General features: G+C 50.7%; 1 protein-coding gene across 8 annotated transcripts in view; it reads left to right on the forward strand.

The window, feature by feature from the left end:
* PHACTR1 (phosphatase and actin regulator 1) overlaps window positions 1-12,498 on the forward strand; it is a 554,233-nt gene that overhangs the window by 508,223 nt on the left and 33,512 nt on the right. For all 8 annotated transcript variants that reach the window (XR_012373825.1, XM_073877583.1, XM_073877585.1 and 5 more), the window contains 2 exons: window positions 328-572; window positions 2,662-2,818. Coding sequence is in view for 7 of the 8 variants with exons in the window: in XM_073877583.1 (XP_073733684.1) it covers window positions 328-572; window positions 2,662-2,818 (402 nt within the window). In the remaining variant the exon portion in view is untranslated. The remainder of the gene's footprint in view (window positions 1-327; window positions 573-2,661; window positions 2,819-12,498) is intronic.

The raw sequence follows: 12,498 nt of genomic DNA on the forward strand, positions 1-12,498 counted from the left end.
AATTCTGTGTTTTTTTTTAAATTGTGACAAACGCAGCAGACCCCCCACACACACACACAAAAAATTACCATCATAACCATTTTCAAGTGTACAGTTGAGGGGCATTGAGTACGTCCACATGGATGTGTAAACCTTACCCCCATCCATCCCTCAGGAAACTCTGCTGCCCTAAAATGTTTTACTGTAAGGTTAAGAAAGGAGACATGAATTGCCCGGTAGACCCTTTGTCTCCTAGGATGGGACAGATGAGTCTTAAAAAGATGCTGATGCATTTATGTGACATGTTGGCCGGAATTAATGTCCTCTCTCCTCTCCTCCTTCCAACAGCTCTGAGCAGCGGGTGCCCTGTTCTACTTCTTACCACAGCTCCGGTTTGCACTCCGGTGACGGTGTCACCAAAGCAGGACCTCTGGGCCTTCCGGAAATAAGACAAGTGCCAACTGTTGTGATTGAATGTGATGACAATAAAGAAAATGTGCCTCACGAATCAGACTATGAAGACTCTTCTTGCCTGTACACAAGAGAGGAGGAGGAAGAGGAAGACGAAGACGATGACAGTGCGCTATACACCAGTGCGTATTGTGGGGTGTCGCGGAGGCTGGAGCTCGGGGGGAGGAGGGCTGCCCCAGCTGCCCCCTGCTCTGGCTGCCAGTCCGGGTGCAGGTGTCCGCTGGCCCGGGGTCACAGGGCAGGTCAGTTAGCAAGATGAAAGGGTAAATGTCCTCCAGACACCCTCATAGCTCCAAAAATTGCAACATCATGCCTCCACTTCTCATCCCTTAGATGGATTTTTCTGTCTTTCCTTGGATCCAACCCCCTTCCTCAAAAAAAAAAAGGGGGGGGAGGGAGGGACCCTAAAATTCCGTTTCAGTCCACAGAAGACTCAGAAATACTAGCTCTTGTGTGTGCAACAAATTCATTTTTAAGCCCACCTCCACAACTCTAGAAGGCTTGAATTTAAATTTCTTACTTAAGGCCTTTACGTGTGCAAAGAAGCAATGAAGAAGCGAAGTTCAAAATCTGGTGTTCTGGCCATAAATAGTAAATTTCAGCCAAGTGAGTACAGGCTGATTATTTGGTCAACTTTTTTAAGATTTTATTTGTTTATTCAGAGAGTGTGTGTGAGTGGGGAAGTGGCAGAGGGCGAGAGCGTCTTAAGCAGACTCCATGCTGAGCTCGGAGCCCGACGTGGGACTCGATCCCGCGACCCTGAGATCATGACCTGAGCCGAAACCAAGAGTCGGATGCTTAACTGACTGAGCCCCACAAGTGCCCCTATTTGGTCAACTTTTTAATGGATTTACATAATAGCAACCTTTTACTGAATATATACTGTGTGCCTGACAACGTGCTAAGATTTTATTCTGTTCCGTGCATCTTAAAACACCCACTGACATGGATGCTCTGGCCCCATTTCGCAAATAAGGGAAAAATGTGGAGAGGGGAGGGGAGGGGCTCGCCCAGAGCCTCACATCTAAGAGGCAACACCAGGACTTGGAGCCGGCTAGGTCTCCTCCCAAGGCCCTTGTTCTAAAACCAGTGGAGGAAGAAAGAAGACCAGCACTACTAAATAAAATCCAAAGGAGTCCCCCCCACCATGGGCTGCTTCCCAGTCTCTCCCCCGTTTTACACACACCAGGCTTCAGGCAGCTAAACTGGAGAGCTGGGAAGAGGCCTGGTGAGGGAGCAAAGAGATGATCAAAATAATGTCCAGGGGAGAGAGAACCACAGAGGGGCCACCAAAGCCCAAGGGACCCATGAGTGGGAGCAGCGCCCAGCTTCTGCTCCCTGTTTCCTCCCCGGAGAATTGAGCGTTTCACAGCCTTGGCACCACTGCCATTCAGAGCAGAGAATTCTTCGTTGTGGAGGCTGCCCTGTGCATTACAGGACGCTCAGCAGCACCCCTGGCCTCTGCCCACTAGATGCCAGGAACACCCTCCTCCCCCCACCGCCCCCCAGTTTTGACAAGCAAAAGGCATCTCTGGACTTTGCCAAGTGTGTCCTTGGCAGGGGACAGGAGGTGCAAAAGCACCCTCGGTTGAGAACCGTAGGCTTATTCCAGGAAGCCCTGCCCTCTGCTCAATCCCAGAATGTTGCCTGTTTCAGTGACCTTACTTCCACTCCAGCCCCAAATGCACCCCACTTTGCCCAACTATACTTCCCTTCGCGCGCCCCTGACTCTACTCCAGCTGGTCTCTTGTCTCCTGTGATCACCTGGCTCACCCGTCGTCTCTGAGCCTCCCCGCTGCAGATGGCCTCCAGCCGCTACCTGTTTTAGGTGACACCTGTCCCGTGGGCACCAACCCCTCCTCCTCTTTGAAGCTCCCCGTAGCCCCCCGAGGCCTCTGGCCACTCTCTGCCTTGCTTTCTGTCACGCTCCACAGCCTGGCTGGCCCTCCTTTGTGATGTTGTCTGCCTGCTGGGGTTCCTGGGGAGCAGAGATCCAATCATAGTCTCTCCGTGTGCCCCTCACATGCACAAGACAGCGCTAGGTCTAGAGAACATCAGTGAACGCTCTGAGTAAGGCCTTAGCCAGCCCCAGGGGTTTAAGCCCACTGTGTCTGCCTGCCTGCCTTCCCCCTCGTGGCCCACCCACCCATGGCCGCGTGGAGCCCGGGCGGCTGGGGGGCAGCGTTAAGGACTTGTTTCTCCCTCCTGCAGCCTCCCTGGCCATGAAGGTGTGCAGGAAGGACTCCTTAGCCATCAAACTCAGCAACAGGCCCTCCAAGCGGGAGCTCGAAGAAAAGAACATCCTTCCCAGGCAGACGGATGAAGAGAGACTGGAGTTGAGGCAGCAGATCGGCACCAAGCTCACCAGGTAGGACAGCCCGATGGGCCGTTGTGCGGACTCGAGTAGAATGCAGTCTCCATCCCCAAATCCGTCCCGGGTGTCTCTGGAAGCGCTTCCTGTGGGGAAAGTCCGTGGGAAGCATTCCAGTCTTCCCCAGCTTTGCCGTTATGGTCCCGTCCCATTCACTCAGCCACATCTTGGAACTTTCACCTGCATAAAGGCTCAGGGAGAAGCTGAAGGGCAGATTTCCAGGGAGAATAACCGCCTTAGAAACACCACCACCGTCCAAGAGCTAGGACGACCTACGTCCACTGGCGTTGGGTTTGGTGAAGCTCAGTGCCATCAGATAAGCACATTTTCTGCCGTGCTGCGCAACTGGGTGAGGCCAGTGGTGGATCATGCCTCGTCACAAGCTTGTGAGCCTTCCTGAGTGGTTGCGTCTGTGTAGAGATAGTACGGGTGTACTTGTGGTGCTGTGTTATATTAATGTATTAAACACCTACATATGTGTTTAGAACCTAGGGCACGTGTATGTGGTATTAGCGGACATTCGCGGGGTGCTTATTATCTGCCTGCCATTCTTCTAAACGTTTTACGTGTATTAAATCATTTCCTCTTTGAGCCTCCCTGTGAAATGGGCATTTGTGTGCCCATTTCACAGAGGACGACAGCGGACGCCGAGACCTGTAATTACCTGCATCATGCTGCGCAGAATGGCTCCAGAGCGCCCCCTCTTGACCAAGTGTATTACGCCACCCTCCCCGCCCCCCCCATTCTAACCGCTGTCGCGGGGAGCCCTTCCTTTGTACCAGGCACTGTGGCAAGGCTCTGAGCTGCCCTCTGCCTCTTCCTAGCGGGACAGCCTCGAGTAAGTCACTTGTTCTGCCTGCCTATGTTTCCGCGTTTGTAAAATGGGAGTTGTAAGGATTCCGAAACATAAGTAAAGCATTTAAACGCGTTCCGGGCCCATGGTGAACACTCCGTTACCCTCCCAGCAACCCCGTCCGGTGGCTTTCATTATCTTTACAAGTACAGGGGAGGAACGTGACGCCTAGAGAGCTTCCAAAGGTGTGGACATCATCCAGCAGCATACTGGTGTTGCCCCCGCCCGCCTGACTTAGGTCCTCACTTAAGGGCCCCTTTCTGCCTCACGGTGCACTTGGCTCCGTCCCGGAGGATGCTGTTTTAATGGTACCAGGCTGCGTAAATTGTTCAGCACAGACGGATGATTTGGTCTTGTGTCACGCAGACTGCAGAGCCCTAGAATGGAGATAATCTCACCACCCGCCTGTGCACACACACTCTCACACGCTCGCTGGATGTGGTGACATGTCCACACTGTAGTGATCCACAGATCTCTCTTCATTCTGTGGTGGCAGCTGCTTACCGTGTCCTGGGGAGCCTGGCTGGGTACACATTCTTCCTTCTGTGGAACAAAAGTCTTTGTCCCTGCAACTCCTCCCCACGGTCACATCCTTTTTCTTCAGCGACTACTCAGAGCCTCATCCTTGTTATCATCCCTCTTGGGAGACAGAGATACTCCTCTCCCAGGATATAACCCAGATCTTCTTTCTGGGCACGGGATGGGTGGATACAGCTTTGGGCCGCTTCCTGAACCCGCTTGTTCAGTTTCATACCTAATACAAAAAGGGCCGTCTGTTAGGGGGCGAGGGAAATTAGGAGCAGTTCCTTGACCCCAGCCCATCTTTTCAAATGCAGCTCCCCCTGCCCTGAGGGTGGGCACCCTTTATCATGGTTCTCTCCCCTTCCTTCCTGCCTTCCCAGCTTTGCTACAGAACAAGCAGAGCCCCAGATATGTGAGGGCAAAATGGAAGAATTCTCTGTGGGGGGTGCAGTGAGAGAGATGCCGGCGCCTCTGCGGCCCCAGGGTGGCACCGTCCGTGGGGAGAGACAGGGAAAGACAGGACATGGAGAAAGCAGGCCTGCCCTGGGCTCTCTGCTTATCTGTTGTAGAGCAGTTCCACCTGGAGGTAACTGACAAAGTAAAACGAGCCATTGATGTCCCAGAACAGACTCCTGAAAGGGAGACGGTGCCCAGCTTCTCACGCCTGAACCCACGTTCCAGTCCCGCCCCCATGACTGGCTGGCGGTGGTGGGGACGAGACCGCAGGTGGGAAGAGACACAGACCATGCACATGCTGGAGGAAGCTCTCCACAAGTGAAGCCTCATCCCACCCCTTCCTCCTCTAAGGACACTTAACTCTGCTTGGAATTCCTAACATCCGCTGAAGGTTGCCGTTCCCAGCTCTCTCTCACCCTGGTCGTGGCCTGGGGGAGAAAAGAGGGGAGTCGGGACGGTCATGTTGGGAGGATTCAAGGCGTTGAGCTGGCCTGTGTCCTTGCTCCGGATTCACCTCGTCTTTGTTCACTCTTCAGCTAGGGAGTTTGTCTCCTCGTGGCCAGACCCTGGGCATCTCCAGCCAGACTGTAGAAAGTGGGCCTAAAAGACAGGACGTCGGGAGTGTTCAGTGGGTTGACCAGATAGTGCAGAAGCCAGCAAATCAGGGGGACGGGCCAAGTCCACGTCTCCCAGTCTTCTTTGAGAGAGTGCAGCTGCTGATTCACACCCAAGGAGTTTTCAGGACCATTTCCTTTGGGGTGAGAACCCAGCTCTGTGCTTCCAGCCGCTCACTCATCATCCTGATGCCAGGGCCAAACAAAGGGGAAATCTGAGAAGCAGAAGGTGATGGGCAGCGGCAGAACTCATCATAAGGCAGAAGCCTTGGCTTCCAGTTCTGATTCTGCAGTTTCCTGAGCAGGCATCTGTCCTGGGCCTTCACTTCCTAACCTGAGGGGATTAGAATAGGTCATCTGATGACCTAGCACCATCTGTGAGTTTTATTACCAAAAAAGTAACTAATAGAATGTAGGAACCTGCATTAGAGTTAGAAGTTACGGGGCTGTGGCATCCTTTGGCTCTTGGAGGGTCGTATCATCGTGCTGGAAATCTTACATGTTTCAAAAAGCACGTAGCCAAGTCTGCAATGCTCCGGGAGTGACAAGTAAGACACAAAACGTAATTTTAGCCTGGTAGTTTTAATAGCATAAAACAAACAAACAAACAAACAATGTAGCATTCCAAGAATAATCCCAACTTGGAGGTGGGAAGCAGAAGCACCAATAAAACAATGTCAAACATTAAGGCAAATTCTCCATAAGAATGCACAAACATCATTCTTCCAGAAATATGTTCTCATTGATGCCATCGGGCACACTCTCCAAAACCTCAATCAGTGAGTCATCTGGATGTTTGACAGTAAATAACTGTTTCAGTCAGTTGCCATTTGAGAAATGTGGGCCACCCTTGAGACATGAACGTGGTCGACTGGGTGCACGTTGCTCTGTGCCTTATGTATACAGTACAGGGGAGGATGGGTGCAGAGAACCAAGGGGTGAGCAAGCCCATCCACTGGGGGGTGGGGGGTGGGGGATAAAGGTAGAAGAACATCTATTTAAATTTATTTTGTATCAAAAAAATTTATTTTGTATCATTCTTTTTAAGCTGAGTGCTTGTGTTTGTATTATAAATACACATGGTATGTGAATGCAGTGGTACTAGTATGTAGTTAAAAGAAATGGCATATGGGGGGTGGGTGCCTGCCTCGATTTTCTTGATGGACTTCTCAAAAAGCGTGGACTTCACAGATATAAGGGCCCCTTCCCAAGCTAGGTGAGGAGGACTTTTCATCTCTGGTGACCTCTGGTCCGTGGAAGTGTGCAAGCTCAGGGCAGTCTCTTACCTCCCCCCGCACCCCCCCCCTCGGAGCCCTGCCCGAGTGCAAGACCCCACTCTTTTCTCTCTGGGTCTCCTCTCAGGGCCCTTCAACCTGAACCCTAGGAGCGGTCAGCCTGATCTGCCTTCTGGCCCTTCTCCACTTTGCAGCCTGGGGCACCGATTGGCCCACGAAGTGAAATTCTCCCCGGAGGCTGGGGCATAGGGCCCCTGGGAATGGGGCTGTCAGGGACCAAAGAGAAGCCTGATGCCCCCAAACATGGGCTATTGTCTCTGAGATATCCTTTAGAAAGTGAGTCATCCTGTAAGCCACCAGGACTGCTTGTTTTAAAAGGAAGGAACTGAGACTCTGGAACGTGGCCACTGCATTTAGTCCTTTCCTTGGGGAGCAACAAGCTTTCTAGACCTAGCCGGCTCGGTCCTCTCCCATCGAGACCCTCTCCTCCGTGCCCTCCAGTGCCCTCCAGAATGTTTAGATCAGACAGCCAGAGGAGAAGCCTGGGAAGGCAAATCAAATGGAAGGCGCCTCACAGTGTATGTGGGAGTGTGTAATCTGAAGCACGCACGGGCGTAAGTGAGGGTTGAGGCCGTCTGCTTCCCTGACACACTGGTTCCCTGAACATACCTCTTCTTGCTTTCAGTATCAGCCTTCCACCCAGGGGGGAAGGGCCTTCATCTTTTGGGCAGTCGTGGTTGACCAGACTTTCTCAGCACCACCCCCGCTGGATCAAGCACACCCGCACTTGTAATTGGAAACATCTCTATGGGGAAGCTCTTGGAAGCCTTGCTCAGTTTGGGGAAGGATGTTTTTCCTCGTGGTGTCCTCTCTGGACCAGACGTATCCAGTGATTCGGGCTACTCGCCCATGATTCCACCCGACGATCAAAGGCAGATACTTAATTTAAGCTACTTGGAGTACTGGTTCCTAGGTTGGCCATAATAGCGAACCAGAGACTGACCGGCTTAAACTAGAGAACCTGATCGTCTCCCAGTTCTGGCAGCTAGACGTCAAGACCAAGGTGTCGGCAGGGTTGGTTCCTTCTGAGGGCTGTGAATGGCCGCGTGTGCCATGCCTCTCCCCTGGCTTCTGGCCATTTGCTGGCATTCATTGGCTTTGTAGATGCATGACCCTGATCTGCATCTTCATCTCTGCTTCTCCCTGTGAGCAGGTCTGTGTCAAAATTTCCCCCTTTGCATAAGGAGACCGGTCATATTGGTGAGGGCCCACCCATAACAGTCTTGTTTTGACTTGGTTATCTCTATAAAGACCCTGTCTCTAGATAAGGTCATATTCTGAGGTCCTAGGGTTAGGACTTCAACATATGAATTTTGGGGAGACATGATTCAACCCATAACATTTGGGGAGGTGCAAAGTGGGTCTAACTAGGAAAGGGGCCACAACCTCAAATGCATGCCAGGGCCAACCAGATAGTGAACATACGTGAAGCAGGCATTTCTAAGATTGTGAACAGAGAGTGTTGGGAATGGGGGCAACATGGGAAGTTCACCCCTTATCTAATAGTATCACTGGTACTATTCAGCTCCAGCCCCTGTTGTTTTGCAGAAATGAAGGACTAGTTTTTCAGATCCTCTGAAAAAAGTCTGACATTTAAAAAAAAAAAGTTCCAATTTTTTAAAACATGGTACAGAGCAAACAATATATTTATGGACTAAATTCAGCCCAAGGACCACATCTCAGCCTGGGCACTTGGTTTTGATCTCTGACCTGGAAACTGTCATTTTTCTTGTGTGGACCATAGTCATACATTCTCGGGGGAGTGCACTACACATTTTTCCCAAGATTTTGAGAAAGGAGTATTACTGTATGTTGTAAACATAAATGTGAGGGGCACTTGAGTGGCTCAGTCAGTTAAGCATCTGCCTTCAGCTTAGGTCATGATCTCGGGGTCCTGGGATGGAGCCCCCTCGTCAGGCTCTGTGCTTAGCAGGGAGTCTGCTTCTCCCTCTACCCCTCCCCGCTGCTTGTGCATGTGCTCGCTCGTGCTCTCTATCTCGCAAATGAGTAAGTAAAATCTTAAAATATATATATATGTGTATATATATATATAAATGTGAGAGTGTTGCATGTCTATATCTGTAGCAATTTGGAAGTAACATCTTATAGAATCCAAATTCATTTGAGTGTAGTTATTTATGTGGATTGATCATTAAAGCAATCTACCAACTCTACCACGTTCCTAAAAGGAGCACATGGTCCAGCTTTCTTTGTCTCAGGAATTCAGACAGATGACTGCAGAAGGACACGTGAATTTGGATGGAGACCTACCTGTAGCTGCTGCTTCTCAGTGTCCATGAGTCTGGGAGTCAGAAGGATCTCAGGTTAAAGCACCTGCTGGTTGTTGATAGTTTGAACGTACACTTCAGACGTGAAGACCAGCACTAAGCGCAACATCCAGATCAGAAGTAGGACCCTCCTTTGATTAGTATGAAAAATCCCTCCTCTCCTCCTCACCAGGGATAGTTCCCATCACTTGGCTGTCCTTGTCATGGCAGGAGGTGGTGAACTAGATGGGGCCGCTGGGAAAATGTTAGTGCTGCCCAGCCCCCTAGAACCTAGTATGTGATTCTCTCTTATTTAGAATGTCGTAACGTGGTAGAGAGAAAGAGTACGCTAAACCCGTATTTTAGGCTGCCAGGGGTGGTTCACAACTAAAGTCACTATAAGCAGAATATAAAGTCCTATGTACAGAGGATTAGGTCCTGCTCAAGGCAGAAAATTGAAATCTATTTTTTATGCTCACGGCACAGGCAATAAAAGACAGTAATTCTGACTTCTGACTGTAGCTTGCACACGGCTTATGGTTTGGGAAAATCGCTACAGGAAGTCTGACGCACCAGAGCCTCCTTCCAAGGTGGCACATGACATCTCCCGGCCTGCTCCCCCCACCAAAATCTAAGGACCGATGCTAAGTGTGAGCCAGCATCTCTCCAGGCCGGGTGATTTCTGCTGCTGCAAAAGTACATCCCCCAAATAAGGATAACACTCAAAGGTCTGTAAATTCAGTTCAACTTTGACCTCTTAGCCTAGGACGCAAGCCACTGTGAGTCACCATGTGAATAAAAGACGGAGGGAGATAGACCTGAGAGCAGTTCAGGAGGAGCTTCGTGCACCTTCGTGCACCTGGCCCTTGCAGCCAGCTCCATCATGGTCACCCCCGGCATCTTGGCTGCAGCGGTGGTGGGGGTCCTGGCACGGAGCCCAGCGCAGAAGGGACCCGGGAGGGAGGGAAAGAGGGTGCTGCATCCCATCCACAAAGCCCGGCTGGGCGTGGCTCAGGCTGGTGGGCTTTCTCTGCGCATTCCGAGACCACCCCTAAACCAAACCGAATTGGGGTATGAGTCACCACACTGACACTGAGCGGATGTGGTTCTTTGTGCAGCATCTGCATAGCAAACACGTAGACCTGTCCAGGCGCTCAGATGCCTGACATCTCCCATTAACTCACTGCACAAGATAGAAAGCCCTTTTTAAAAGCCCTTCTTCAGGGCTTTTAGCCGTGAAAGGTGCTGAGTCGAGTGGAGGCTACAGTACTGTGTGTCTGATAGAAAGGGGCAACCGTACATGTTTTGCTTTTTGTTGTTAATGAAAGCTGCGAAGGCTGTCCTGGGGGAGATTTGACGGAGGCGTCTTGGGAGAAGGTGGAATAAAACTGCAGGAGCACAGGGATGGAGGTTGGGGCCTTGGGGCTTGAGCCACACACATCATGGACCGTGCACTGACCTGTCAAAGCCGAGCCTTGCAGAGACTCAGGAGCCTCTTGCTCTCCTGCCCCTATCTCCAGCTTTAAGAAATGCCGTGAACCACACTGAGATACCACCTTACACCAGTTAGAATGGCAAAAATCGACAAGGCAAGAAGCAACAGGTGTTGGCAAGGATGTGGAGAAAGGGGAACCCTCTTACACTGTTGGTGGGAATGCAAGTTGGTGCAGCCACTGTGGAAAACAGTGTGGAGGTTCCTTAAGGAGTTAAAAATAGAGCTACCCTATGACCCAGCAATTGCACTCCTGGGTATTTACCCCAAAGACACAAATGTAATGGAAAAAAGGGGCCATATGCACCCCAATGTTCATAGCAGCAATGTCTGCAAGAGCCAAACTGTGGAAAGAGCCGAGATGCCCTTCAACAGATGAATGGATAAAGAAGATGCAGTCCATATACACAATGGAATATCACTCAGCCATCAGAAAGGATGAATACCCAACTTTTACATCCACATGGATGGGACTGGAGGAGATGATGCTAAGTGAAATAAGTCAAGCAGAGAAAGTCAATTATCATATGGTTTCACTTATTTGTGGAACATAAGTAATAGCATGGAGGACATTAGGAGAAGGAAGGGAAAATGAAGGGGGGGGATCGGAGGGGGAGATGAACCATGAGACACTCTGGACTCTGAGAAACAAACTGAGGGTTCTAGAGGGGAGGGGGGGGGGGGGATGGGTTAGCCTGGTGATGGGTGTTAAGGAGGGCACGTACTGCATGGAGCACTGGGTGTTATACGCAAACAATGAATCATGGAACACTGCATCAAAAACTGATGGTGTAATGTATGGTGACTAACATAACATAATAATTAAAAAAAAGAAAGAAATGCAGCGAAGACAGAGTTCTTGACATCTTGTTAGAAGGAGTTGCAGAGCCCCGACCATGCGCGCGTGCGAGTTCAGGAGAGGAGTCTCCGTTTGCAAACCTTTCTCAGGATGTCAGGGAACAAAGCGACATCTTGTCAGGCACTTCCAGTGCTTTGTGTGTGTGACTCGCAGCTGTCCCGCCTTCCCGTGAGTTTTTCGGTGATAGAGTAAGTATGGGGGACAAAAGAGCTGCTTTCTACTCTGCAAAAGCAGAATCCGTCTGTGTTTAAAACTTGTAAAGGTTTAAAAAGGAAAAAAAAGTGGCTGTCCCTGGGGGTGAGGGAGTCTTACTTTTTTTCTGTTCCATAGCTTTTTTTGAACAACTGCTTACGCCAGCAGATTTCAAAATCTAGGGTGCTGGGCTGGGGAGGGGGCCACTGTATACCCCTACAGAGGAAGCCAATCTTCTAAGCTGCTGTATGTCGGGCTACATTTTAAGTAGTTAAAAGCCCTTTTAGTTCACCGATTCTTGTCCTGATCGTTATGAGGGTAATCGCAAGGATCATTCGTGTTTATTGTTCGTCCTAGCAAGTGGCGGAAAGAAAGGCCCCGTTTCTTGGAATATTTGGCTAAATAGGAGAAGAATCAGCCTGTCTCCATGGGGAGGCAACCGCGCAGGGCCATGGTCCCTGACATAACATCATCTAAGACTCCAGAGGCCTTTCTGTGGATGACATGCTTCCCTGTCAGCACCTCGGCCGATCCTCTTCACCTCCACCCTGCGAGGCAGCTGTTGGGATCCCTTCTTGTAGGTGAAGAAGCTGAGCTACTAATCCTAGGGACGATAAGGAGCAAAGCGAAACACACCTCCGCAATCCCAGACTTCCCTATCTGAAGCAGAGATGCCAAGAAAGATGTTTCATTTGGTTTCGTTTTTATGTTCAACAGAATTTCCAACCCAAGGGCCCCGCAGTTGGGCAGGAATTGTGTGGGGTGGTGGCAGAGTTCTAGTCCAGGGGCGCTGTCCTGTGTGTGCGCACGTCCTCCAGAGGTAAGCCGTGGGAGGAAGAGGGGATAGATTTTCTTCCATCTTGGACCTAACTGGGCTTTTCCTTGCATTTCAGTAACACTGTCCACAGTAAGTAGGAAGAGATGAAACACTTGATGCTGAGGTTCGGGTCTAGAGACGCTCCTGCCTGATAGAATGTGGGAAGCAAGGGAGTCCGGTGGGGTGGTTCCCACGGTGCAGTCCGTGGGTCGGCGACATTAGCATCACCTGAGAACTTGCCGAAATGCATATTTCCAGGTCCCCCCCAAGACTCTGAATCAGAAATTCTGAGGATGGGACCCAGAAATCT

Source organism: Callorhinus ursinus, unplaced genomic scaffold (assembly GCF_003265705.2).
Source record: "Callorhinus ursinus isolate GAN/ISIS: 27379988/994484 unplaced genomic scaffold, GSC_fseal_2.0 scaffold26, whole genome shotgun sequence".
Lineage (NCBI taxonomy): Eukaryota > Metazoa > Chordata > Mammalia > Carnivora > Otariidae > Callorhinus > Callorhinus ursinus.